Raw genomic sequence first — 26,894 nt, 5'->3', positions numbered from 1 at the left:
GGGAAGGACGGGTGGGCTGACCTGCCACCGGTTTTGGTGAAGGGACATGACCTGGGCCTTCAGTTACTGGGAGAGCAAACCAGGAAAACAGGTCACTCACTGGTCGGTGTCTCACAGTCTCCTTCCACCCAGATAGGGCAACACGTTATCTTAATGATGTGTGGAATGGCCTCACTTGTGAAAAAGGAGCCGGTAGAGTGGCTGCACCCACCATGCCCTCAGGAATGTTTCTACCTCGGCTCAAGAAACCTTTAAAAATGCATAAGACAACGTCCTACTCTAAGAAGATGGACCCCCTTCCCACCGATTTAACTGCACCGAAACTGCACCAGGAGAAAAGGAAGGGTATCTCAGTAAAAGCACCTCCTCCGTGAGCACAGGCCACCACCTGTGCATGCCAGCAGTGCCCAGTCCCCGAGCACCAGGGCACAGAGGGCCACAAAGGGTGCAGACAGTAAGGCCAGGGGGCGGGGCAGGAGGGGACGGACCTGAGAGCTGAGGCTGGGGGGCTGGGGACTGCGCTGGGGGAAGTCTCTACCTATTCCTTCCCAAGAAAGGCTACTCTGTTCCAAAATAAATTCCATTTATTACTAATAGCTCTTGCGCTATGTCTTCTATTCAGGCCACGATGCAATGTCCTCTCCTTAGTGAAAGTTGCTCAGTCATGTCCGAGTCCATGGAATTCTCCAGGCCAGAATACTGGAGTGGTAGCTGTTCCCTTCTCCAGAGGGATTCTTTCCGACCCAGGGATCAAATCCAGGCCTCCCACACTGCAAGCAGATTCTTTACCGTCTGAGCCACCAAGGAAGCCCTTGTCAAGCAATAAACTGGAGTTAATTCTGTCTCCTCGATTCCTTCTAATGTATGGATCCATTAAATTCCCGCCTCGGGGAGGGAGACAGGGTCAAGCATGCACTCTCAACTCACTCTTAACCAGAGGGCATCCCAACTTTCCGCTGCCATCACGGGCCTCCATGAGAAACACACCTCTAGCTATGCCTCCGCAGATCCTGTGCGGAGTTTCTGACCCTTTCTCAGCCCTTCTGACAGTGGACACCCTCCCTACATCTCCCACATTGCTGCTTCTCCGAGACTCCCCTCCACGCAGCCTGTCACGGAGGGTCCTGTTCTCGCCTCTCTGCTGACACTCAGCTCCTCGGAGCATCAGGGGCTGGGGGCAGGTATGTTGCCTCCGTGCAGCTATGGCTTTCTCTCTTTCAGTTTTGCAATCCCAGCATCTAAGGAAGGGCTTGATGTGCTGAATGGACACGCCCAGTCAGGAGTCACAGACGGCTATTCTCTGGGTACCCACTGTGTGCCCGGCCTGGTGCTGGAACAGAGTGCGCCCAGGAGTGAACAGCTCTCCCCAACATGAGTGAGAAACACACAGTCCAGGGTGCCTCCTCCTGCAGGAACTAAGATCCAGATGTGAAGACAGAGAGACAGGGACACGTAGATTCTAAGTCAAAGAGAAAGCTGTAGGGATTTGAGCAGGAAACCAACCTGCTTTAACTTGAGGGCAGACGAAAATACGATAATATATTCACTCTAGTAGAGATGAGAGTTCCATGGCAGGTCTACGTTTTAAAACACCAGGGCTACATCACATTCATCCTCAGATTATCTGCTCAGCAGATGGGAAATGCATCATTAATTTCATTTTATTTGTGGAGAAAATTGAGGATTCTGAATTTTAGAAGCAATTGCCATGTCTTAGACTAGAGGGTCTTCAAGTGCCAGCTCTGTGCTTGGGCAAGCCACTTGTTATGGGCCTCAAATTTCTACCTGGAAAAACATGGGAGGCCACCCATTGCAATCCAGTTTCCTAATTCTGGGGGTCTCATATGGCAAATCAGAATAAGGGGCAAGTCCTCTGCCCCCCTCTTTCTGTATGTAAGCAACAGATTGCAACATTTTCTCTGTATTTTCTTTTCAAATTGTTCTTGTTCAGTCGCTAAGTCGTGTCCAACTCTTTGTGACCCTATGGACTGCAGCCGGCCAGGCTTCCCTGTCCTTCACTATCTTCCAGAGTTGGCTCAAATTCATGTCCATTGAGTGGGTGGTGCCATCCAACCATCTCATCTTCTGTCACCCCCCTTCTCCTCCTGCCTTCAATCTCTCCCAGCATTAGGGTCTTTTAAAATGAGTCAGTTCTTTGCATCAGTTGGCCGAAGTATTGGAATTTGGGAAATCAATGCAGAAAACAATTCCAGGTTCTTGGATAAGCTCACTGTCTGTCTCTGTCTGGCTCTCTTTTTCTCTTTCCCTCTATTTCTCTCTTTTTTTCCCTTCTCTTCCTGCCCCTTTCCCTCCCCACAACTCTCTGCCCGAAGAGAAGTTACACTGGTTGTCTTGCCCCTCATGTCCATTCCTCTGGGTCAGGTAACAGTACCTTGATTGTTACCCCATGAACTCTACCCCTTCCAAAGGACACAATTTGCCAGAACCTCTTATATGGATACCCACTCTCCCCAAGAAGCTGATATCTGACCTGAGGAAGGCTTGTTAAGACAACTTTCCATGGATTCTGCTCATCGGAGTGACAGAAAGGGAACAAAAAAAGTTGGAATTTACTCTTCTTATGTCTGTGCCCTCAGAAGACCATTCATCATTCTCTATTACTCGGAGCTTCTGAGAGTCCCTGGCTTCAGGATTTCCCCAAAATCAGTTTTATCAATTTTACTTTGATCCCCTGATTATCTTGCAATCTTACCAGAAAATACCTTTTTGCTCAAATTAAAGTCAGTTTCTGTTGCTTGCAATCAAAGAGTCCTAAAAGGTACAACTTTTCATCTCAATTATTTCTTTAAGCCTTAAAATTTGCCACCTACTTCTCCTAAGAAACCACAAATGTAATGAGTAAAAGCCAGGCAACCCACTTGCTCTATTATTGTCTTGCATGTACCCCTGGGACCTGGGCTTGGAGCCAGGATCATCCCTCCTGGTCCTCCTTGGCTTTCCTGACGAGAGACTCACAGTCTATTGATAAGACAGGATAACGGATATTATTTTCCAGAGTCCTGCCCACCAGGAAAAGACTGGGGAATACTTCAAGATCCACAAAGTCAGAAACTAGTGTGATTGTAGAACAGTGTGTCTGTATCATTTCCAGTCCCACAACCCTTTGGGAAACCGAAAACTCTAGATGGACTTGGCCCCAACTCCTTCTCTTCAGATCCATGGACCACAACAGCAACAATAATCATCATTATAACTGCTGAGCAATCAGTAGCTATGATGCTCTGAATCAAGAACTTTGCATGTTTTATCTCAGTTAACCCATACAGTGACCATCAGTGTGGGCACTATTATTACCCTATTTTAAAGATGAAGAGACAGATTTAAAAAGGGTAGGATTGAGAGCTTCCCTGGTGGTCTGGTGGCTAAGACTACATGTTCCCAATGCCAGAGGTCACAGTCCCATCCCTGGTAAGGGAACTAGATTCCACATGTCACAACTTAAGACCCAATGCAGCCAAAATAAAAAAATAAATACAAATTTTTTAAAAAGATGTTTAAAAAGTAGGATCTTCTCTGAGGTTAGTAGCTAGTGAAAGGCAGAGCCAAGATCAATGTGGTCTTTGTGATTTCAATCTTCATCAGAAAGCCCACAATGATCACAGTGGTATCCTGCCTAATATGGGCAGGTTTCTGCTTCTGTGCTTGGAATCAGAGTTCTCCTGGCGGGCACAAGGCAGAAAAGAGAAGGCTTCCACTACTCTTCTTGCCAGGAGCAAACACCCACGGGGTTAAACATCAGAGTGAACTGTCCTGATTTTATCAATTGCCTCTTCTAAACTTGCCACTTGAGACTCTGCTGTCCTCTGTGTACTGACAAACCCTGTCTTACCAGGAGCAGGAATGCTTTTCAGGACAAAATAGAGAAGCAGACTATCACTCCCCACAAGTTCACATCACTCAAGAGCTTTGCCAAAGTTGTAACTCCCCCAGGGCTCAGGGCAATGCAGTGCAGAGCCCAGGGACCTCAGTCTAGGACTCTAGGAGCTGATCCTCCCTGCCGGGAACAGGGCAAACGGTTAGCCTGAGGCTAAATCTAGCTCTTAAATACCCCTTCAAAGACACTTTCAACTGTTAAAAAAAAGTGTCAAGTCCTAGGAGGATAGAATGAAAAACACCGACATGTTACACCTTCGTTCAACAAAACTGGATGAGATTAGTTAACAGTATTGCAGTCGTGTTAATTTCTTTATTGTAATATACAAGTCATGATTAAGTAGGATATGAACATTAGGGAAGGTTGGTACAGGGAACTCCTGGTCTTATCTTTGCAACTTTCCTATAAATTATTTCAAAACAAAAGGCTCTAAAAAACGGACTGGATCACAGACTCCCCACAGCATCCGCTGTGAGACTGACGATTTAGGTCAGTGTCACTGATGGGACGCAGGACGGTGAGTATCTTGGGTTATGTCCATCAGTGAAGTGTCACTGGGAGCAATAGCATGGATCTCTCCAGCCCAAATTACAAGAATAACATTTCCTGCACACCAAGCCTGTAATGAGAGCTGAACACAAAAGAGTTTGGTCAGGATATCTCATAGCAGTGCCATAAATACACACTTCTATACAGAACATCACAGTAAATGGTTTGTGTGTGTGGAAGAGAGAGAGAGAAGTGAGGTGAGAGAGGAATGCATGAAGCCAAAGCAGACAAGAAAGGATCATTTATACCACTCCCCTGGGGTCAGTGGAAGAACCCACACATTTGTGAAAGCAACTTGGTAACACGGATAGAGAAAGGAACCCGGGAGTTAGTCCTCAATACAAGGAAATTTTCAAGAAACTTTTCCAAACAAAGTTTGGGAAATACCTATCCGAAAGTTACTGAGCACAAGCAAAGCATTTCAGAAAGGTTTTAAAAGCCACTAAAGGAATGGAACGTGATAGCCTAAGGAAACTCTGCAAGAAAGTTTTGAGAATAGTCCCATCCATAGTCGAGACCGGAGGTCTCTGACTCTGAGGGACTGCTTAATCTTTGTCTGCAAGACTGGAAGAAAAGAGCTTGCCCAGGTGAGGGAAACTCCTTTCAGACACGAGGAAGAGGTTCTTGAGGTGATGACTGAGGAAACCTCTCCCCAGGCGCCCCTGCTTTATCTCTGGACATCATCACCAGAAGAGGAGACTGCCTTTTCCAGGGCTCAAGGTAAGCCTGCCTTCAAGCCCAGGGGACTGGCTGATTTAGGGTCCTCCCCAATGCATGGACTCAGAGCCTACACAGCCTGCAGCTGCCACAGCATCTCCCTGAAGAGCAGCTGCTAGAGAGGAATTAGGCCTTGTTATTCTAGAAGCAGAAAGCACCCGTCACGTCATGAATTCTGGTGCAAAAAAATCCCTTGACTGATCCAGTTTTCTAACCTTCCTTCCTATTTCAGAGACTTTCAGAAGACGCAGGACCTGAACCTGCAGTTTCGGAGACAAGCAGGTCTGGCATGAAGCTCCGACTTCTTTTCCAAGAAGACAACTGGGGTAAACTCAGGAGAAAATAAAAGCATGGCCCCAGGATCTTGAAATAAATGCCCTGCACTTTGGGGGTGGGGGAAGATTTAAAATAAATAATACAGTATTCAAAATTCATTTATTACACTCATAAACAAGAAGCAAAAATAACCATCCAATACATTATATTTGTACATTACTGTGTTTAAATCCTACTGTGATTGTCTCCCCAGCTTCACCCCAAGCAGCTACCACATTCCACTTTATCCTAGTTTGTCTTCCATTTATATCTTAGCAGAATAATTTGATCAGACACCCAAAAATGCTTCCCGCTAATGAAACCAGGATTTGCTAAGAAAAATCAATGTATAACCTGCCTTAGTAGACATCAAAGACAGAAAGAGTTAGTTATCAAAGTCTGAGACACAGCCACCATCCTCAGATCTTAGAAGGACTGGTAAAGAGGGTAGCAGATAACAGCGAAGGGTTAACTCAGCTGATTTCTGGGTAAAGAAAAGGATGGCAACATGATTTTTTAAGGCAAACACCTGGAGGCAAAAAAAAAAAAAAAAAGAGTATTTGTTTCCACCACAAGAAACTGCAGACATACAGAAAGTCAGTCACATCAGTGGAATACTCAAATTTCTGCACATGCTAATTAGTGACATGTAATCAACCCACTTTCCGTCCTCTCTTCACCTACTCTAGCATATATCATGCACGGGCTTCCTCACTCCCCACAACCCGCAGAACATCATACAGCTTGCGCGGCGCATCAGAGGGAAACAAATAAGCAGGGATTTTTTGCTGATGGTAGGAATTTCTCATGCTCGGGGCATATGAACCAGCAAGGTGGAAATGGCAACACAGGCTGTATATTTTAATGACTGCCCACATCTATTTTGCAAAAGAGACTTACAGTTCAATTAGATAACACGCTGCTCAGTTATCGTTATTTCATGAAACTGAGCACAGTCATTTCATGTGGTAAATATGCAGTCATGACAGAATTAGATATTCATCGAATCAAATATGACTGAAAAGCTGAGGACATTAGAATATTAAAATTCCTCATAGTTCAGCAATGTAACTCCTATACGCATCACCCTGGCCCAGTCTAGAGTGTGTTCAAATGCCAGTTCCTTGGGAGAATGTCATGTTAAGTTACAATATAGAATTTCCTAGATAAACCACAATCTCAAGCCTTAGCTCTGTAATCCAAATGCAAAACAAAATTTTGAAGATGTGCAAATAAAACCCTGTCAAGGGGAGCCAGTCTCCAAGTACAGAGAGGCATCATCCAATGTGATCCCAGCATATTTTGGATGTTGTTTAGTCCACTCACACCTTCGGAAAGGTGCAACCGAAGCCCAGGCAATCTCCAAGGAGGAGCACATTATGACTTGAGTTCTTTTCTCACCAGGAACAGGGGCTGTTTTCTTGAACACTTCCTCAAGTGAGCCACAGTTAGAAAGTATTTCCACTGACTCCTCTTTGGTTCCAATATTCTAATTTGTTGAACCAACTTTCCCCCAACATTTGCAGCCACTTTCAAAATGTATTAAGAAACACATGTACAGACTTTGCCGAGACATGACTGGCCGACACCAGCGTTCACAAAACTCAACTCCAAGTGTGCACGGAGAAAGAACACCCTGCTCAGGGACCAGGCTGGAACTACACTCTAAGAACGTTACCACAAGGCATTATTTTCTATGCCACTTTCTCTCCTTTACAATTTTTTCAACAGGAAAAAACATCAGCACCAGAGAAACGCATTTGAGCCATTTCTTCCTGGAACCCAATTACCTGAGGATCTCCTCTCTCCACAGTCAGTAGCCTCTATCCTCGGGTCTACAATGACACAGCAGGGCTACAAAAGGTGTCCAGGGCTCACCTGCCGCCAGGCCCCTGGTCCCTGCCCTTCCCAGGCACGAGGATGCCAGGGGAGGAGCAAAGCAGGACCTCTAGCTTGGAGCTGGGTGAGGCAGAGCTCTCCCTTCTGCAGAAGAGCCAAACTTTGCTCCCACCGTTGTCATCTTTAGGTTGATGTCACCTCCCTACAAGGAGTCTCGGAAGCACTTGGCAGCTCCAGAAAACACGCTTCGCTTTGACCTAGATCATCCGCACAAGCCTTGGCTACACGGTGTGGGCGAGCACCGGTCCTCAACCCCGCTCTCCCGGGATGCTGCGCCCTGCCTGGCATCACATCGCCTGGACCAGGAGACTTTTCTCTGCACAAACACTTGACTACGGAAACCAGGACGGACTTTGCACACGCCTTCCAGGTCAGAAAGTCACTCTCACCCACCGATCCCACATCATCTCACGCCTTCCCCACATCTGCAACCCCCACTGCCACCCCCACCTGGACGAGAGAGGGGGTGGGGAGTGGAGGGGTTAAAGTGACAGCTATTACCAGAGCGTCTTGGTTTTGTTCACAAGGTGTCACAGCGCCAACGCGGGGACCTACCTTGCTCTCGCCCTTGTCGCCGCTGGGTCTCGCCTCGGGATCGTCGCTGTCCTCTGCGCCGCCGGCACTCTCTCCGAGCGGTTCATCCGGAGCCGGATGCTGCGGAGGCAGCGGCGGGGGCTGGGGTTGGGGCTGGGGCGGCTGTGACGGCGCCTGGCAGGCTCCTCCAGCCCCCTGGGAGCGGGGGATGGGCTCCGGGCGCGGAGAAACTCCCTCCACATCCATCTCCATCTTCCCATTCACTGGAGGGCAAGACAAAAGCGGAGCGCAGACTTGGCAGCGGCGCCCGGCGGCGGCTTAGCTGCCCGCGGCACGCATGGCTCGCCGAGGAGGGGCCGCCTCTTGCGCGCCCTCCCTCCCGCCAGCCTTCGCCCGCGCGCCCCGCAGCTCTGCTCGCTGCTTGGCTCGGGCACCGGCAGCGCCGGCCCGGGGAGCGCGAGCAGCGGGGGCTGCGCGTCCTCGGAGTGGTGGCCTTCGGGCGCCCCCGGCAGTCCCGCTAAGCCGAGCGCATCCCGGCGGTGGCGACGCCTCCCAGCCGCGCGCCCAGCCCGGCCTCCAGATCCTCGGCGCTTTCCAGCCTCTCCGGGGGCCCCTCGGCGTCTCCCCTCCCCTCCGCCTCGGAACAAAGTTACTGGAAGAACAATCGCGTCTCCGGGACCCGCTGGCGAAACTGTCGGGAGAGGGGCCGGTCAGGTGTAAGTGAAACCCACCGCCCCCCCCAGCCCTGCCCAGGCTCCGACCCCTCACCCCGCCCTCTCCGGGCGAGGCAGGCAGGGCTTGGCGACCCGTGCCGGGCGACGGCGGAGCCCTGGGAGGAGGGGAGCCGGCGGGGGGCTGGCGGCCAGGGCCCCCGCCCCAAGCCCGGGTGACCCCCGCCGCCACAGCGGCCTGGGCCCCTCCCCCGCTCCCTCCCGCGGCCGCGCCTGTCCCCAGGGTCACCCCTCCCGCGCGCACAGAGCACCCCCGCGCTCCCGTGGCCCCAAGCCGCCCTCAGCGCCGGAGGGCGAGGACAGGCAGGCGGTGGCAGAGGCCAGGCGGCAGTCCACCTACCCTCGCCTCCACCGGGTCGCGGGCGGCACCCGCAAGGGGTGAGGTCCCGCGCCCGGGGCGAGGGCGCGAGTCTGGCGGCTAGCCTGAGTTCCACGTAAAGGTCTGCAGCGGAGGGGTGGGCGATGGGAGGGTAGTGGGGGCGGGGGGTGTGCGGAGAGAGAGGCGAGGGGTCGCGGCCGGGCATTGGCCGCCAGGTGCCCCCGTGGGTGCCAGCTTCCAGTCACCCCTCTGCGCTGGAAGGGCGCCCGGCCCCAGGCAGGGATCCGCCGAGGGGCGGGGACCCCAGGCCGGGCGGTGAGCTGCATCTGTAAATCTAGAGAGAGGGATGGGGAGGACAAGGATATTCTTAGGAATTCTTAGAGCGGGGCTCACCGACAGTCAGCTGATTAGGAGGACTTCTACACTAACACTCCCTGGTCCTGGGGAGCAGTTTACAACTCCACAGGAACTGCCAAGGCCAAGGCGACTCTGCATGCGCAGAAGGGACCTTCCAGAAGCTGTGGAGAGAAGTAGAGGATTATTAAGAAGCTGTTTAATAGTAAATAGAGCTATTATTCCGGGCTTTGAGTTCCATAATGCCCCCACATGGATCAGCAGATAATGAACTCTCCGTGCATTTCTAAGTGGAGCTTAGCTTCCCCCACCACCCCCACCCCATATATGATGTATCACAGACTATGCTTGCCTCCTGAAACTGGAAAGTTTGTGACGGCTTTGCATTCCTTAAAGACAACTTTGACAATTTCAAGACACACCGTCCAAATAGTGGCAGTGACACACGGACATATTATGTCTTATCCCTCCGCGCAGCCGCTGCATCTGACTCTACATATGATAGAAGCTAGTGAAGTCGCTCAGTCGCGTCGGACTCTTTGCGACCCCATGGACTGTGGCCTGTCATGTTCCTCTGTCCATGGGATTTTCCAGGCAAGAATACTGGAGTGGGTTGCCAACTGCCCCTTTAATCAGTGCACACAGTCAATCTGGATAATGCAATGTGAATGTGCTTTTGAAAAGAAAAGTTTAGGGGTGAAATTATTCTTTTTCTTCAGAATTATGAAAAATTAGATTTCAAGCTCATTTTCTAAATTGGGAGTTTGTTCAAAATAACACGGGCTTGCTTAAGTCTGACATTCGCTATACTTTGTAAGTGACATTATGACCTCTCATGCGATAATGTGCCAGCCAAGAAAATACAGAGCTTCTGCCTTTAAAGAAGTCACTCTCCCTTTCCTCCCCAGTACATTGTAATCAATCAATCCTTATAGTATTTTTATAATGGTAAATTAGATGATCTGTGTAAAGTGCTTAGCAGAGTGCCTTAGGGCATAGGGAACACTCAGTGCCTGTTTTACTGAAAATAGTAAGCTGATAGAAATTCACCACGAGCAATCCTCTGAGGATCTTGATTTAGGAAGAAGAAATTGCCAGTTTAATTAATCTTTTTTCTATAAATTATTCTAAAAGATATTTAGGATCTTCAAAGAATGAAGCCCCTTCTGAAGGCAGGAAGAAAGTCAGTGGTATTCTGTGCAACAAAGTTCTAAATTTGACAGATTTTCCTTTTACGTTGTAGAAATAAAAATTTATACGTCAGTTCCAACAGGAGCTGGAATAACTGGCTGGAAGGTGGTTATTCTTCCATGCTTGTTACTTCCAAAATGTGTTTGTGAACTTCAATGAAGAGCAAATCAAAACAAAGATACAATACTTCGACTGAATTTGTTCCAGATTTAGGCAAGTGCTTATACAGGCTCCCATTGTTAAAGGTAAATATTTTTCCTTTTTCTGCCCTTCTATTTTTTGGGGGACACAGATTTTTTTTTTTTTTTTTTGCGTCTGTCATAAGTAAATACGGGCTCAGAAAATATATTACATTTCAAAACTGTTGATTGCACCTAATTATGCATGTAAATTGCTACTTCAAGCTTGCAGACAGCTTGCAACATTTTGAAAATTTTGCCCTGGTAGTCATCTGAGGTATTTATGTTACTATTTTGCTTTTGCCTTAAATGACTTCACTTCCCCACAAGCTTTCCATTAATGATGGAGCTATGAATAATTCTGACCTTTTGGTATCTTTCTTTTGGATGATTCAAGTGAGCAAATCAGCACTTTCAACAAAATCACCATTATTATTGTTTATACCAGACCACTTGATTTTTTGAATCACTGAAATGAGATTTACAAGGTGTCCTGAAGAGTCATCTAGTCTTTTGTTACTCAAAATGTCATCAACAGACAAGCCGCGTCCCACCACCTGTACTGTTTGAAATACTGGCTCTCGGGCCTGGTCCTAGGCTGACAGCATCAGGGTCTACATTTTAACACAACTTCTTCAAGTGATCCTTACCACAATCCCTACCAATCAAGTCTGAGAAGCGCTGATCTAACACACAGCATAGCTGTCCTTTCTCCTTTATAATTCTTTGGCACTGTTCCTCTAAAATACCACTTGGAAAGAAAAACACAATATGAGATGCATTTTTGTTTTGGTCAAGACATTACAGTCCCTTCTTACTCTCCCCTCACCACCGAGGATCTGAGACCTGAATGTTTCATGATGAAAAATTACATCAAATAAAAATGAGCCTATGCTGTATATCTCTGGTAATGAATTAGAACTGTATGCTTTTCTAAAATCAAAAAATGAACTAACCTAAAAGGGGACTTCTACTTTACCTTGAATAACCATTAAATGCAAACTTGTGGAACTTAGTCCTTAAAAACTTGGTTAATTCTTGACTTCAGACGTGGAAGTCCAGTGTCCACTCTGCTGGTATTATTGACTGGTACCTTCTTTTACAATGCAGGCAGAAACCACCGTTGGTGCCTGCGCCATGACGGTCAAAGCTACAATAATTAGGTGTGCAAATGGACTAAATTATATGCCATAATATTTTTAGAAATTAACAGCTTATTGCTTTAAAAACACTTTTTTAAAGCACATGTACACAGATCAATAAATGGTTACTTTTAAAGGCTACCTGGAACAGTGTTCTCACCTGTAATGAACATGAAATTATCAGGCAAATGTCCCTGGAAGGCAGATTAGAACTCAGCAGGATGGGCGCCTAAGAATCTGCATCTCTAACAAACTCCCAGATGAGGCCAGTGTTTCTGGTCCTCAGACCTAATAGACTTGCTTTGCCTCCATCAACAGTTCTCAAATTTTAATCAGTTGGCGAGCTTTTTAAAGTCTTCAGTGACTAGATTACACTCCAGACAAGTTAAAATAGAACCTCTGGGGTTGAGTTCTAGGTCTCAGGGGTGTTTGGACCCCAGCTGATGATGACATGCAGCCAGGACTGGGAATCAGTGATGGCGATCTGTGCTTCTTCAACTGCCATTTCCAAGGCCAAGGCGGCAGCATCTCTCCAGGGGATGGATCAGAATGCTGACTCTCGGGCACCACTCCAGCCCAACCGGGTCAGTCTCTGCACTCCGAGCTCTCCAAGTGGTGCCTCCGCACATCTCAGGTTTGAGAAGCACAGCTCTAGTGTAGCCCATGGGCCATGGGGATGGCACGCCAATAGCTACAAACTGATGGTAACTCCTTCCCACTTGGCTCTTCACAGATCATCACATGTGCCCAGCAGCTTTCAGGTAAAGTTCCCGTTGAGGAGAGAAATCCGCAAGCATCCCCGGGTGTTCCAACAACCCTGTGGTCAGCAGTGCTGTTCAGCAGGACTTCCAACAATGACAGAAATGTGCTGTGTCTGTGCTCTTCGATAAGCTGCCACTGGTCACTGTGGCTCCAGGATGGCCCTCGTGACCGGGAAACTTTCTGTTTTCACTGGAGTTCATTTGATTGCTCTAAATGTAAATGGCCTCCTGTGGTTGCTGCCCACCCCCCGTCCCGACTCCCTTTACTGGACAGAGCAGCTCCAGAGTCATCACCCTTCCTCAGCCCTTTTTCAAATTCCCAGGTTGAACCCAGGCTCCCCCCCAACCCCGCAGCTTGTGTACTTATTAATCCCCAGTGAATGCGCTGAGATGACAAACATCTGCCTCGCTGCCTCATCTGCATAATAAGTAACATTATGCTTATTATTTTGAATGAGAGGAATTTAACTTGAATTAAATCCCATCAAAAGTTGTCAAAACCTTTTTCATAGTATTCATAATCACGTAGCTTGAATTTTACAGCCTTTTCAAACAGCAGCAGACATGGGGCGCGTTTAGAACTGCCTTGAGAAAAAGAGACAAAAAGTTGCAAATGGATTCAGGGTATAAGACACAGAAAGACACCCCCTCCCTCAGCATTTTATTGGTGCACCTCAGGAAGTTCCTTAAATTCTGAGGGTGTCTGTGTTGAAAATAAATACCAAGATTCCTCTCGCAATGGATGATGAGATACAAAGGAAGGCTCAAGAAGTCAAGGAGCCAGAGGATGGCGAATGAAATTCAAACTAGAAATGCACTCAGGGACGTCCCCGGCAGCCCAGTGGTTAAGACTTCATTTTCCAACGCAGGGAGTGCGGGTTTGATCTAGTCAGGAAACGAAGACCCCACAGGCAGAAAAACCAAGACATGAGACAGAAGCAATATTGTACAAACTCATTAAAAGATTTTTTTTAAAAAAAAGGAAAACAAATCCACTCAATAGCTACCTTGAATGTGACTATCTAATCTGTGGAATCAATGGGCAGGGAGATGGGAGGGGCAGTGAGGGGACAAAAATACACATAGTTTGAAACAGGCACCAGCTCCAGCCTTTCTTTCTCCAGGCTGAGAAGATCAGCACAACCACCCACATTCATAACAGCACCACCTCCAGGCAGGCTCCCAGGAACCCCATGAAAGGGGCAGTGATCAAGAAAGAGATAATTCGGGGGACATGATTTTAACTGACACATCTCAGAAAACAAATAGCAAATCCCTACTTAACAGGGGGGAGGATGTTGTTAAACTAAAGTCAGCTCTTCCCTTTGCTTGAGAAAGTGAGTTAACACAAGCTGCCTCATACCAAGAGGCCAACACCAGGAAGACATTTCATTATCTCTGCCTTGCCAGCTACTGGTCTGGTATCATGTGATGTAAGATTATGGCCACAAAGAAACGTGTAGCCAAGGGCAACAGCCTCAGTGCTGAGGATGGTCACTTCTTAGCAACCGAAACCAATAAATAGAGAAACTCCAGGGGACTCCAGACAACAGGCTTTCGGAAGTTTGGCCATTCAGCACTCACCCTGACCCTCATTCAGGCACATAAGCCCCCTGCCCTCACCCAGGCTCTCCATGCCTTCACAAATGGAGGGTAAGTTTCTTCATTATCCACATCAATCCAGCTCAGAAGAGAGTGGCAACAGCGACAATGAAAGAAGAAAATACTCACTCCCTTCATTGGTGGCCTAAAATCCTGTGTTCACATAGCTCCACAGAGACCCTGCCTAACAATATAGTGAATTGAAATTAAGTCACAAGCCCCAGTTGTTGTTTTAGGCAATGTTCGGAGGATTCTACATCCTTCACTTGCCCAAACACACGCATTTTTCTTGGCTAAATTTACAGGTTTCGTCTATGAACATAAGAAAGCCCAGGGATTTGGGACTTTGACCTGAAAACATTCCAGGAGATTGCAGTATTAAGAGCAGAGGCCCAGGGACTTCCCTGTTGGTCCAGTGGTTAAGAATCCACCTTCAGATGCAGGGGATGCAGGTTTGATCCCTGACTGGGGAACTAAGACCCCACATGCTTCAGAGCAACTAAGCCTCCACAATGAAACTAGAGAAACCCAGGTGCGGTAACTACTCAGGCCATGCACCGCAACTCAGAGGGCCCACGCACGGCATCTAGAGAACCCACACACCACAGCTAGAGAAAGCCTGCATGCTGCAACGAAGACCTATGCAGAAAAAAAAAAAAAAAAAAAAATTGTAACTAATAGCAAAGGCCCAGCAATACGGAGGCAAGTCTGCTGAGAAGAGGGTCTGTGTGTCTTCCTGTCGCTTGTACAGAATGACAGCTTTGCTGAGTTGGTTCTAAACTTGACCAGCACCAGAATACCCCTTTACTACTGGTGAATCTAGGTGGGAGGAGGGAGCTGGTGTTTGTAGGCAGGTGATCGTACTGATGCTTTTGAACTGTGGTGCTGGAGAAGACTCTTGAGAGTCTCTTGGACTGCAAGGAGATTCAACCAGTCCATCCTAAAGGAGATCAGTCCTGAATATTCATTGGAAAGACTGATGCAGAAGCTGAAGCTCCAATACTTTGGCCACCTGATGCGAAGAACTGACTCATTGGAAAAAACCCTGATCCTGGGAAAGATTGAAGGCAGGAGAAGAAGGGGATGACAGAGGATGAGATGGTTGGATGGCATCACCGACTTGATGGATATGAGTTTCAGCAAGCTCCAGGAACTGGTGATGGGCAGGGAGGCCTGGCGTGCTGCAGTCCATGGGGTCTCAAGGAGTCAGACATGGCTGAGTGACTGAACTGAACTGATAGTATTTCCGGATATCTGGACCAGACAGGACACATCCACCCAATCAGACACCTCTCCTGGAGCAGAGAGAGAAGGAGAGTAGAGGCCGCAGGAGTGCATTATAAACTCCCTATGCCTGGAAAGAACCCTCAGAAGAAAAGAAGTGTTAATTCCCCTAAATGAACTCAGCCTCACTCTCAGTTCCAGGTCCTGTCTCCCGGCCCCCTCACTGCCAGGTGCCCAGGTGGGAAAGCTCTGGGAGCCCACCCTGCACAGCTCCTCTTCCCGCCTCTTACGTCCCTCACTGGTCCTGGGGGTCCCCAGATCACCATCAGCTCTGCCAGCCCCACTCCCCTCAACTGTAGAACTCATTTACCGAGTGTTAGACATGATTGGTCAGAATTAACATTCGTCATGCCAGGCTCTCAGGAATTACACTCCTGCCCTCGTCCGCATTAGCATCAGACCCATATCAACTTGAGCAAACCAGAAATTTCACGGAGGTGTAAAGCTGGCAGAGGTGATGCTCTAGCAAGTGCCTTTTATCTTACAAGTGCCTAATAAATATTACATTTTCATAATTTGGCTTTTTAAATCAGAAATTATCTTTCATTCCCTCACATGGCTTATTTTAGAAGACGCACCTAATGCAGTGCCCTGCACATGGTGAGGACTAAATAAATGTTTGAGAATGAATATTAAAAACCTTGTACGTGAAGGCTTAAGAATGACTTTGCATCTCATCTTGGAAAATTTAGTCTTCAGAAAAGTAAGACAAGAGACTGTTGGAAACTGTGCTTTCACCGTGGACTTCCCGTGGTCATGTTTGTGTCAATGTCACTGAACCACTGCAAGTGGGTAAGTCACTGCAACTTGGCACAGGGACCTTGTCTGAGTCTCCATCTCCATGTTTCGTGAATTGAGGAACTGGAAAGCCCTTTCAGCCAAAAGACTCTGAGATAACAGCAGTAGATATTTTCTGACCAATTAACTGCACACTGACTGGATCCACTAACCCAGGGATGGGGAATCCCTCTGTAGCTTCTAATGACACACGTTCATTTTCACCTATTAAGTAGCCAGTCTCATATAACTAAATCACTTTGCAGCACACCTGAAACTAACACAGCGCTGTAAATCAACTCTACTCCAGTATAAAATTAAAAGTTTTTTACAATAGCAAGCCTCTTCCCTCATTTCTAGGCATGGCGGTTGGTCTCTGAGTCATCATGTCCTTTAGCTGCACTGTTGCTCTTCGTTTCAAAACCAGAGTATAAGTAACATGTGCAGCTACAGTAATAATCAGGTAAGACATTTGGGGAATCAGGAATTTAAATGCAAATATGAAACATGGGAAACAATCCACAGAGACAGCAATAAACAGAATAAGCGAGTTCACAGGGAAACCCAGTATTGTGTGGGTGATGACCAGCAATACTCAGCTTAATGTATCTCCAGAGAAAAGAGAAGGACCACTCACAGTGAGAAAATTGAAATCTCACTGGGTGATGTACACCTTTACCACAGTGCACACGTCTCTTAAGAATATCCTATAGCTTAGAAATGAAGGCCTTAAATGAGCACAAACTGCTGCTTCTGGCTTCTCGTTCAGGACGCAGGCTGCCGGCCCTCTGCTCTGTGGGCACGGTTGTGTTACATGTCACTGGTCACTGGCCCCGTGCGGCCCCTGCCTAAACCAGTGCCTTTCTGGCTTCTGACCTGAGCTGCCCCGTGTTTCACACCAAACGTCCCAGGAAGCTTCTCGGTCTTCGTTCCCTCCGTGTCCTCTGAGTGTCCCATCACAACTGTCCTTCTCACTCTTCTTTCCCTCCCCATCATCAAGAGACCTGTTCTCCATGTGACCTTTCTTCAGAGAGCTCACAAAACGTCCTTATCTTGGGGAACGGCATCCCTGTCAATCACCAGAAAGACCCAGCAGAGCATCAGGCATCAATAGGCGGCATCTCTTTTAATGACCCTGCCATCTCTCTGCAGAGCCATTATAAGCCTCATGTTGTGCCCAGGGGAACTCGGGTTCTGACAGAATGGGTAGCAGGACTAAAGCAGCACCCAGGTGGGGCAGAATAAGAGCTTGCACCCAGGCCTGCCTGACTCGCGTCACGGTCCTCCCGCACACCTGTGCATGTCCACGATCAGTGAGCTCGGTGCCCCACAGGGAAGAGTCGCTTGCGTCACTCTCACACCTGCAGTGCACACAGAGCCAGGCGGCAGTGACGCTCCACGGACCATGAGTCACGTGGCTTGGCTGGGCGCTCGGGGGCGGTGGCCATGACTGGGACCTCACTGGGAGCTGCTTGGGCTTCCTCACAGCACGGAGGCCGGCTTCCAAGAGCAAGGAGCCTCCTGGAAGGAGGGGGACACAGAGCATCTTTATGAGTGGGTCACAGTGTCACTCCTGTGGTGTTCCGCTGGTCAGGCAAACACAAAGCACCCCCAGCTCCAAGGGGAGGCTGCAGAGACACCAGCTGCCAATGATGTGAGAAGGGACTATAGGACAAGTGGAGACCCTGTGGCAGCTGTCAGTGGGAAAAACAAGCTGCTGCTTCAGGATTCCTATACAAAGCCCACCTATCAATTTAAACTTTTATCTCTAAGCCCCGACATCTCTGCTGGAGCCAGTTCCAGAGTTCTGATTGTCTACTGGAATTTTTCAAAATAAAAATTCACAAAGCACTTTGTTAAAACCAGCTCTTAGTTGGTCTTCATAATTTGCATGAGCAGCTCTGCTCTTCCTCATCACCAGCACTGACCAGCTCACCTGAAGCTTGCCTCCTCTGTTTCTGGCTCCTGACAGGTAGGTGCCTGGTTGTATTTCTCCTACTTATCAAAGAGCTTTTCATTAAGAAAACGGCAATCCACTGCAATATTCTTGCCTGGGAAGTCCATGGACGGAGGAGCCTGGTGGGCTATAGTCCATGGGGTTGCAAACAGTCAGATCGGATTCAACAATGTGGAATTGGCCTTGCCTTGGTATCATCAGTTAGTGGTAGAGATTCAATAGGGTACACACACAGAGTAGGTTGCCATTTCCTCCTCCAGGGAATCTTCCCAACCCAGGGACCGAAGGGTTGGGAAGATCCCCTGGAGAAGGGAAAGGCTACCCACTCAAGTATTCTGGCCTGGAGAATTCCATGGACTGTATAGTACATGGGGTCGAAAAGAGTCAGACACGACTGACTTTTACTTCCAGATACATATATAATATACTGTCTTTGCTCTCAAATAATTTTGAGACTTATGCAGAAAAAAATAGACAAATCAACACGGTTACTACAGTTACAGACAAATCACAGTTACTACACGCATTCAGTTCAGTTCAGTTCATTTCAGTCGCTCAGTCGTGTCCAACTCTTTGCGACCCCGTGAATCGCAGCACGCCAGGCGTCCCAGTCCATCCCCATCTCCCGGAGTTCACTCAGACTCACGTCCATCGAATCCATGATGCCATCCAGCCATCTCATCCTCTGCCGTCCCCTTCTCCTCCTGCCCCCAATCCCTCCCAGCATCAGAGTCTTTTCCAATGAGTCAACTCTTCGCATCAGGTGGCCAAAGTACTAGAGTTTCAGCTTTAGCAGCATTCCTTCCAAAGAAATCCCAGGGCTGATCTCCTTCAGAATGGACTGGTTGGATCTCCTTGAAGTCCAAGGGACTCTCAAGAGTCTTCTCCAACACCACAGTTCAAAAGCATCAATCCTTCGGTGCTCAGCCTTCTTCACAGTCCAACTCTCACATCCATACATGACCACAGGAAAACCATAGCCTTGACTAGACGGACCTTAGTCGGCAAAGTAATGTCTCTGCTTTTGAATATACTATCTAGGTTGGTCATAACTTTTCTTCCAAGGAGTAAGCGTCTTTTAATTTCATGGCTGCAGTCATCATCTGCAGGGATTTTGGAGCCCCCCAAAATAAAGTCTGATGCTGTTTCTACTGTTTCCCCATCTATTTCCCATGGAGTGATGGGAACAGATGCCATGATCTTCATTTTCTGAATGTTGAGCTTTAAGCCAACTTTTTCACTCTCCTCTTTCACTTTCATCAAGAGGCTTTTTACTTCCTCTTCACTTTCTGCTATAAGGGTGGTGTCATCTGCATATCTGAGGTGATTGATATTTCTCCTGGCAATCTTGATTCCAGCTTGTGTTTCTTCCAGTCCAGCGTTTCTCATGATGTACTCTGCATAGAAGTTAAATAAGCAGGGTGACAATATACAGCCTTGACGTACTCCTTTTCCTATTTGGAACCAGTCTGTTGTTCCATGTTCAGTTCTAACTGTTGCTTCCTGACCTGCATACAGATTTCTCAAGAGGCAGGTCAGGTGGTCTGTATTCCCATCTCTTTCAGAATTTTCCACAGTTAGATACCAAGTAAACTTGGAGGCTGAGGCTGCAAAGAAAACGCACACTGACCTAGACTTGGGTGAGTGAAAGGGAAAGGGATCAAGTTCTTATGGAATAGTATGAGTTTTGAGGAATAGTTTGAAGGAATAGTAGGAATTGTGGTCCATGTGAGCCTCACATTTACAAACAGAAATCAAAATGAAATGAAACAGACTGCCATTCAGCTCAGGATGATTTTAAGTTGATTGCCAAGAGACAGTCTCTGAAGCCTTGAATGACACCCAAAGTCAACCCTCTGATCAAATATATCTCTCTATGGACTCTACTTGAATGTGTCCAACCTGTAGAAGGTGAATTAATGTAATTGAGATTAACCAGCATCTCTGAGCATCGTCATGTTGGAAAATCAGTGTAGGGAGATTTTAAACATTTATTTTACAGAAATGGGAAGGGTTTTTTCAGTGATGGGGAAAGATGCTTCACGTGGGGTGCGTGCTCGAGCTTTGCCGGCTCCCTCTCACACGCGTTCCTCACCATGTCTGCCATACCCCCTGCTCTACCCACGTCACAGGAGGTGACGTGTCTGGACTCCCCACACACCATCTTAGCGTAAGCTGTGGTAGGCTGTGGAGAGCAAGCAGTGCAGGAGGTGGGCTTTGGGCTCTCTGCCTGTCCTCCTCCCCAGCCCCAGCCTTCCACTGGGGCACACCTCCTCCCAGGGGCTTTGACTGCCTCCATGTAGCCCAGTTCTGGAGTAGGTAACACATCCTCCCCCAGGGCCTGCAGCCCAGACTGCACCTGCCTCCTGCCCTTGCCAACCTCCGCTGGCCTCAGCAAGCCTGGTCACCACCGCATAGCTGACACCTTCTACCACAGCCCCTTGTATCTGAAAGGCGGGGGTGGTGTCAGCTTTCCCGACTGGACCCTGACTGAGGAACTGAGCCAGCTGGTTTCAAAAGCTCCTTTTCCATTGTGGCGCAATGCACATCCCACAAAACTGCCTGCCTGAATCACAGTTATGTGCGCAGGTCAGTTGACACTGAGCACGTTCACATGGCTGTCCAACATTTATCCCATCCATCTCCAGAACTCTTATTTGCAAAACTGAAACTCTGTTCCCACTAAACACTGACCCCGCTCTCCTCTCCCCAGCCCCGACAGTCGCCACTCTGCTCTGTACGAATCGGGCCACTCTGGGTCCCTCGGGTAAGCAGAACCGCACAATATGTGTCCTTCTGCGGATGGTGTATTTCTCTTAGCGCAGTGCAAGTTTCACCCATGTTGAAACTTCCTAAAGTTTCATCCGTGTTGTAGCAGGTGCTGAATTTCCCACCACTTTAAGAATAAACACTATTCGGCTGCATGTGCAGACCACACTTTGTGTCTCCATTCATCTGCAGATGGATATTTGGCTAACGCTGCTCAGAACACACATATACAAATACGTGAGTCCCCGATTTCAGCTCTTCTGGGCCTACACCCAGGAGCAGAATTGCCGGATCATATGGTAATCCTTATTTTTTGAAGACCCACCAGATTGCTTTCCACGGTGGCTGCACCATGCCACATCCTCACGGACAGCACACAGCGTTCTAGTTTCTCCACGTCCTCGCAAACAGTTGGTATTAATGTCTTCTGTCTTTTGGAGAGTAGCCATCATAACGGGTGTGCGAAGTTATCTCATGGTGCTCTGCAGCTCATCTGGATATCAGAGCAACTGGCTCTCAGTGGCAGAAATCATTGACTCAGCCTTGTCCTCTAATCCTATACTGAGTAATAAGTAGGATTTCTGCATTAAGCCCACTGATCCTCTAGTTTTCATTACAAGTTTAAATAAGAGACTTGCCAGCGTCCAGCAAACTTCAGCTCCACCAGCAGCTGAAGCTCTGGGAGGATTTCAGTGTGAGACGGCTCTTCTCCAATTCCACGTTGGCCACTCTGTGACCTTGGACAACTCAGCCTGGTTTCTCTCCCACCTCAGTTTTGTCACCATTGTGAATCATAACCCCTGCCTTTGTACAGCTCCAAGAATTATATTTTCCCTACATATTTACTTTTATTCCATATTCTCAGTTTTAAATATTTGATGCTTCATATCTCAGTAGCTTGTTTAGATAGTTAAAACTGCATATGCTTTTGTTGACACAGTATCAATAAAAAGAACTGAAAACGTGCACATGGCTTTCCCTGGTGGCAAAGCTTCAGAGAGGTGATTAATTAAGAGTACAAGGCCCTGACGCCTGACAATATAATTTCAAATCTTAACTCCACCACCAGTAAGTGTGTGCCTTTAGAGAGTTACGTCAGTTATTACATTTCTCTGGGCCTTGATTTCCCTACCTGTAACATGGGCATAAAAATAGTTCCTGTATCTTTGGGTTGTTGTGGGGGTGAAATGAAAAAAATATGTCGAGCTCTTACTTTTCACATTGATAAACGTACATGAGGAATAATCAGGCTCCATTTTAATTGAAAATTTAAAATCTTAATGGACCCATTCTTGAAAGAGCCCTTGAAACTCTTCATCCCACAGAGAGGATTCTGGTGCAGGGATATTAAGACCCATCGATAAATGATGCTTCTGCCCCAATCTGCCACTCCCACCTGCCCTTCCCAAAGTCCAGGGTGCGTGTAATGTGGTGTCAAGTTGGGTGGCCTGTCGGTGTGGGCTGGGCCAGCTGCAGGGGCCTGCCTACCCTCACTGTGCCCAACTGGCAGGAGTGCACAGGGTGTTGCCTTTTGTGTAGTCAGAAGTCTAGACTTTGATTAGCAACCCACTACAGAGCCAACAGCAGTCTTCTTCCAAGGGCAGCGCTTTTGTTCAATCACAGTCCAAAACCCCCAGGAGAGTACAGTGAGCCTGCCTCATTCACTTCTTCTCTGAGAGGGAGACCAAAGCGTAATATCTACCTTATGGCTTCATTCATTCATCCTGCAAAACCTTCTGAGGCCTGTCCAGGTACTAAATAAAGATACCAGAGATACAAAAATGCAAGGCACAGGTCTAGCCCTCCAGGAACTTGAGGGGCTGACCACCAGCCCAAGATGTGGGGGGAACATGGGGGTCAGCGAGGAAGTGACGGCTGGGCCAACACAGGAAGGCTGAGAGGCCTTAACAAGGAAGAATAACATGGAGGGGTGTGCTTTCCAAGAGGACAGCGAGCATGGATGGTGAGAGTGGCAGGGCACAATGCAGGCACCCGCACAGGCGCAGGAGGGACAGGGGGTGGACCCCAAGGTCGGCTGCATCCAGATCATGAAGGCACGCCCGTGCCAGGTAATGCGTCCAGACATTAGGCCATGCCTGCTGCGGTCGGGGGGCATGGTGGTGTTTTCCGCTGGAACTCAAAGAGTCAGGAGATTCTATGACCACTCTGTGGAGAAGGGAAGACCGAAAGGCAGAGAAACCAACTAACACACCACAGCAGTTTCAGAAACAAGATTCTAAGTAAGTCAAGTGGCCACAGAAATGAAGGAAAAGCTTTGGATCATAAATCAGAATTAGAAAATATGGCCAACAGGACTGGGTAAGTCATTAGATGTACTTGTTTCTTCTAAATTAAGAGTTCAAGGTCACTGAGCAAATTACAAATACGCTTGGGCCACCTATGAAGACACCAGGCTAGATTTCAAAAGCTGGTCAAAGGAGGAGCAAAATCTATGTGCCCATTGTCAGATTTCAACCAAAGCTGACTTGCTGTGCCATCAGCTATGCACTGAATATAGGAAACCAATAAATTCACTGTTGAGGAGAAAAAAGGAAAACCCATACCTTCAACATGGGGCTTCCCTGGTGGCTCAGATGGTTAAGAATCTGCCTGCAAAGCAGGAGACCTGGGTTCAATCCCTGGGTTGGGGAGATCCCCTAGAGGAGGAAATGGCAACCCACTCAAATATTCTTGAACGGAGAATTCCACAGACAGAGGAGCCTGGTGGGCTATAGTTCATGGGGTCACAAAGTGTCACACACTACTGAGCAACTAACTTTCAACATGGGGCACATTTTTGCCTCTGAGTTTACAGTGTTGCTCATTCTGAAGCTTGGCTAGAGTCCTTTGTCATGAAACTAAGTATAATTTTCTGTGTCAAACCTCAAACATCCAAGACTCTGTTTTCCACTGTCTTTAAGCAACTCTGCACTTAACCATGTCCAAGCAATGGAATTCATTGGTTCTATTTTTCCGTATTGCCAAATGAAATGTTCCCTAACCTCCTAGAATAACGCACACCAGTTCTTAAAACCCCTCCCGTGATGCAAACCATGCTCATAATCATGGTGACTCACTCCTGTGGCCAGGGGAGCCCCTCGCTCATGTTATGTGGAGAGCATGGCAAAACAGCCCTTGTACCAAAGGCATGGACATGCGCTGGATTGTATGGATGGAGACAACTGCTCTCTCGGAGGTCAAAGCAAGGTGAACTATACTAAATATAATTTGCTAAAGATCATGCTTCCCAGGTTCCAAATCTAATCATCTGCCATTCATAAATTAATAAATGAACTTTGGTTTGCAGTGGGAGAAATAATGACCCTGAACACCAATTATAGAAGACTTATCTTCACCATTCTCTGGCCTTACAGTTTGTATACAGAATCAGGATAAGGCAACCATTTTGAATTATATGATTAAAAGACACTATTACAGGACACAATTATCTTATGTTTTAATTTGCCGAGTTTAAAGAGGTCTTAGGGAGTGGATGAGTAGCCCTTTCCATGGTCAAGCATAGGTCACGTTTTGAGAAGACCTTTGGCAGGCTGCGCTGTGGGTATCAGGTGACGGAAATCTGGAGTTGGAACCCAGTGAAACAACAAAGATTAGGAGGGAAATGTGGAGCCAGTTCAGGGCTGAAACCAGAGAGGAATATGAATTATCAGTTTCAGTAAAAATGTTTTGAGCTGCAAGTAACAAAAACACAACTCCACTATCTTAACACAAAGGGCATTTATTGGTCCATGGAACTAGAATGTCTGGCATTAATATAACTTCCTGGCACAGACTCAGGCGGGCACTGCTTAATTTATTCCTGATCTCCCAGATCCATCTTATCTGCCATAACATCTCTGTCCTCATCCTGGCTCCACAATGATTAGATTCCATTATGTCACACACCCTCCCAGGAATGAATCACCACAGCCAACCAAGTGTGATAATCTGAGTGATGTAAGCCAATCCCGTCCTGCCCTGGATCTGGGCTGGGGGTCCATTCCACCCAACCACACGCCTGCCACAGCAGAAGAAGGGCAAGCTGAATGCTGGACAGGAATCCACAATCACTGAGAGCAAGAGCAGGAGGTGAACCCAGGAGGAGGGAGCAAAGGGGCCTGAAAGCACAACAGTCACTACGGCAGCATCAGAGTTAGCCCACCAGAGACCCTCATCCCAGAGTAAAACCAACAGGGATGGCGGGTTGACTGCATTCTTCTGCTGATGCGGGTGCCTGAGGACAACACCTTAGGGAGGATTGCCGCTAAGACCTCTATTCACCATAGTCACTTCCTGACTTTAATTATTAAGAAAAGAACAATGACGGTTATAATGCCAGAGAGCTCGCTGCAGTAAATCACTGCTCTAGAATAAGAAAGAGAGGCATTCATCCTTGCAAGCATCTAATGGACTATTTAGTAAATGTCTGCTCTTCAGGACAAAGCAGAACTCTGAAACGCTGAACATTTCATTAAATAAAACAGCTTGTTTCCTAAGAGCTGCACAATGTACATGGACAGAGTGTTCCAAGACCAGTCCTTCACCACGGGAACAGGAAGTATACACAGTGTCGAGTCAGGGAGGGTCAGGGTCCCAGCCACCAGGAAGGTGCACTTTACAGGGTGTCAAGATCTGAGGACCGAGTAGGGAGCAGAGTTCCCTGTGCTGGACAGTAGGTCCTATTTGGGAGGTTTGGTCCTATTAGTAGGTTTGGTAATCTATTTTATCTACAGCAGTGTGGGCTTGTCCATCCCAATCTCCCAACCTATCCCTCTTGCCACGCTCCCCCCACCCCGGTAACCATAAATTCATTCTCTAAGTCTGTGAGTCTGTTTCTGTTTTAAAATCAGTCAGTTCAGTTCAGTTCAGTCGCTCAGTCGTGTCCGACTCTTTGCGATCCCGTGAACCCCAGCACTCCAGGCCTCTCTGTCCATCACCAACTCCCGGAGTTCACTCAAACCCGTGTCCACTGAGTCGGTGATGCCATCCAACCATCTCATCCTCTGTCGTCCCCTTCCCCTCCTGCTTTCAATCTTTCCCAGCATCAGGGTCTTTTCCAATGAGTCAGCTCTTCGCATCAGGTGGCCAAAGTATTGGAGTTTCAGCTTCAGCATCAGTCCTTCCAATGTTTTGTAAATAAGTCATTTGTATCATTTTTTTTTTTTAGATTCTACATCTAAGCAATACCTGAATCACTTTGCTGTCCACTTGAAACTAACACAATATTGTTAATCAACTATACTCCAGTATCAAATAAAAATAAAAGAACTGAGTGCAGACACCACTTGTTTCGTTAGTGTCAAGGAAGTCGATCTGAGAGCAAATCGATTAGTAAATATCCTGCAGAGTACTTGGCAAGTAGCAGGTCCGCAATAATGCTCATCAGATTAAAGTGTTCTTGAGCACCTCATGAGCATGCTGGCGGGCGTGGGCGGTCCTTTGGCCTCGTGAGCATGGCGGCGGGCGCGGGCGGTCCTTCGGCTTTGTGAACATGGTGGCATTTGCGGGCGGTCCTTTGGCCTCATGAGCATGCTGGCGGGTGCAGGCGGTCCTTTGGCAGGCCCCAGCCCTGGCCCTGGCCATCCACATTCTGGGGCCTGGCTTCTGGGATTACGAGCATCTGTGTGCTCAGGGCGGTGCTTGGTCTGCACGTGTGGCGGCTGGAGGTGCCAGGCAGTCCCTGTCCCTGTCAGCAGCCCCCCACCAGTGACGTGTGGGCACAGGAAGCAGCAGCGCCCCAGCTTCTGTGGCCCTGCACTCCTGGGTGGGGCAACTCTAGTCCACAGCCATCCTCAGCTGTCCTGAGCCCCCAGTGCCTGCGGTACTGACCTGCTCACTAATGCACATCTGGCATCCTTGCCTTCACTTTCTCACCTGCCCATCTCCTGTCAGTGCTTCCCAGGATCACCTCCCAAGTAA

General features: G+C 47.9%; 1 protein-coding gene across 1 annotated transcript in view; it reads right to left on the bottom strand.

The window, feature by feature from the left end:
• LOC132658165 (procyclic form-specific polypeptide B-alpha-like) overlaps window positions 1-26,894 on the bottom strand; it is a 381,003-nt gene that overhangs the window by 342,947 nt on the left and 11,162 nt on the right. The window contains exons 2-3 of the mRNA XM_060402075.1: window positions 9,353-9,477; window positions 7,931-8,172 (exon numbers count right to left, since the gene is read on the bottom strand). Of these exons, the coding sequence (XP_060258058.1) occupies window positions 7,931-8,161 (231 nt within the window). The 5' untranslated portion in view covers window positions 8,162-8,172; window positions 9,353-9,477. The remainder of the gene's footprint in view (window positions 1-7,930; window positions 8,173-9,352; window positions 9,478-26,894) is intronic.

The sequence above is a fragment of the Ovis aries genome, chromosome 19 (assembly GCF_016772045.2).
Source record: "Ovis aries strain OAR_USU_Benz2616 breed Rambouillet chromosome 19, ARS-UI_Ramb_v3.0, whole genome shotgun sequence".
NCBI lineage: Eukaryota > Metazoa > Chordata > Mammalia > Artiodactyla > Bovidae > Ovis > Ovis aries.
This window is presented reverse-complemented; position numbering and strand designations above follow the sequence as displayed.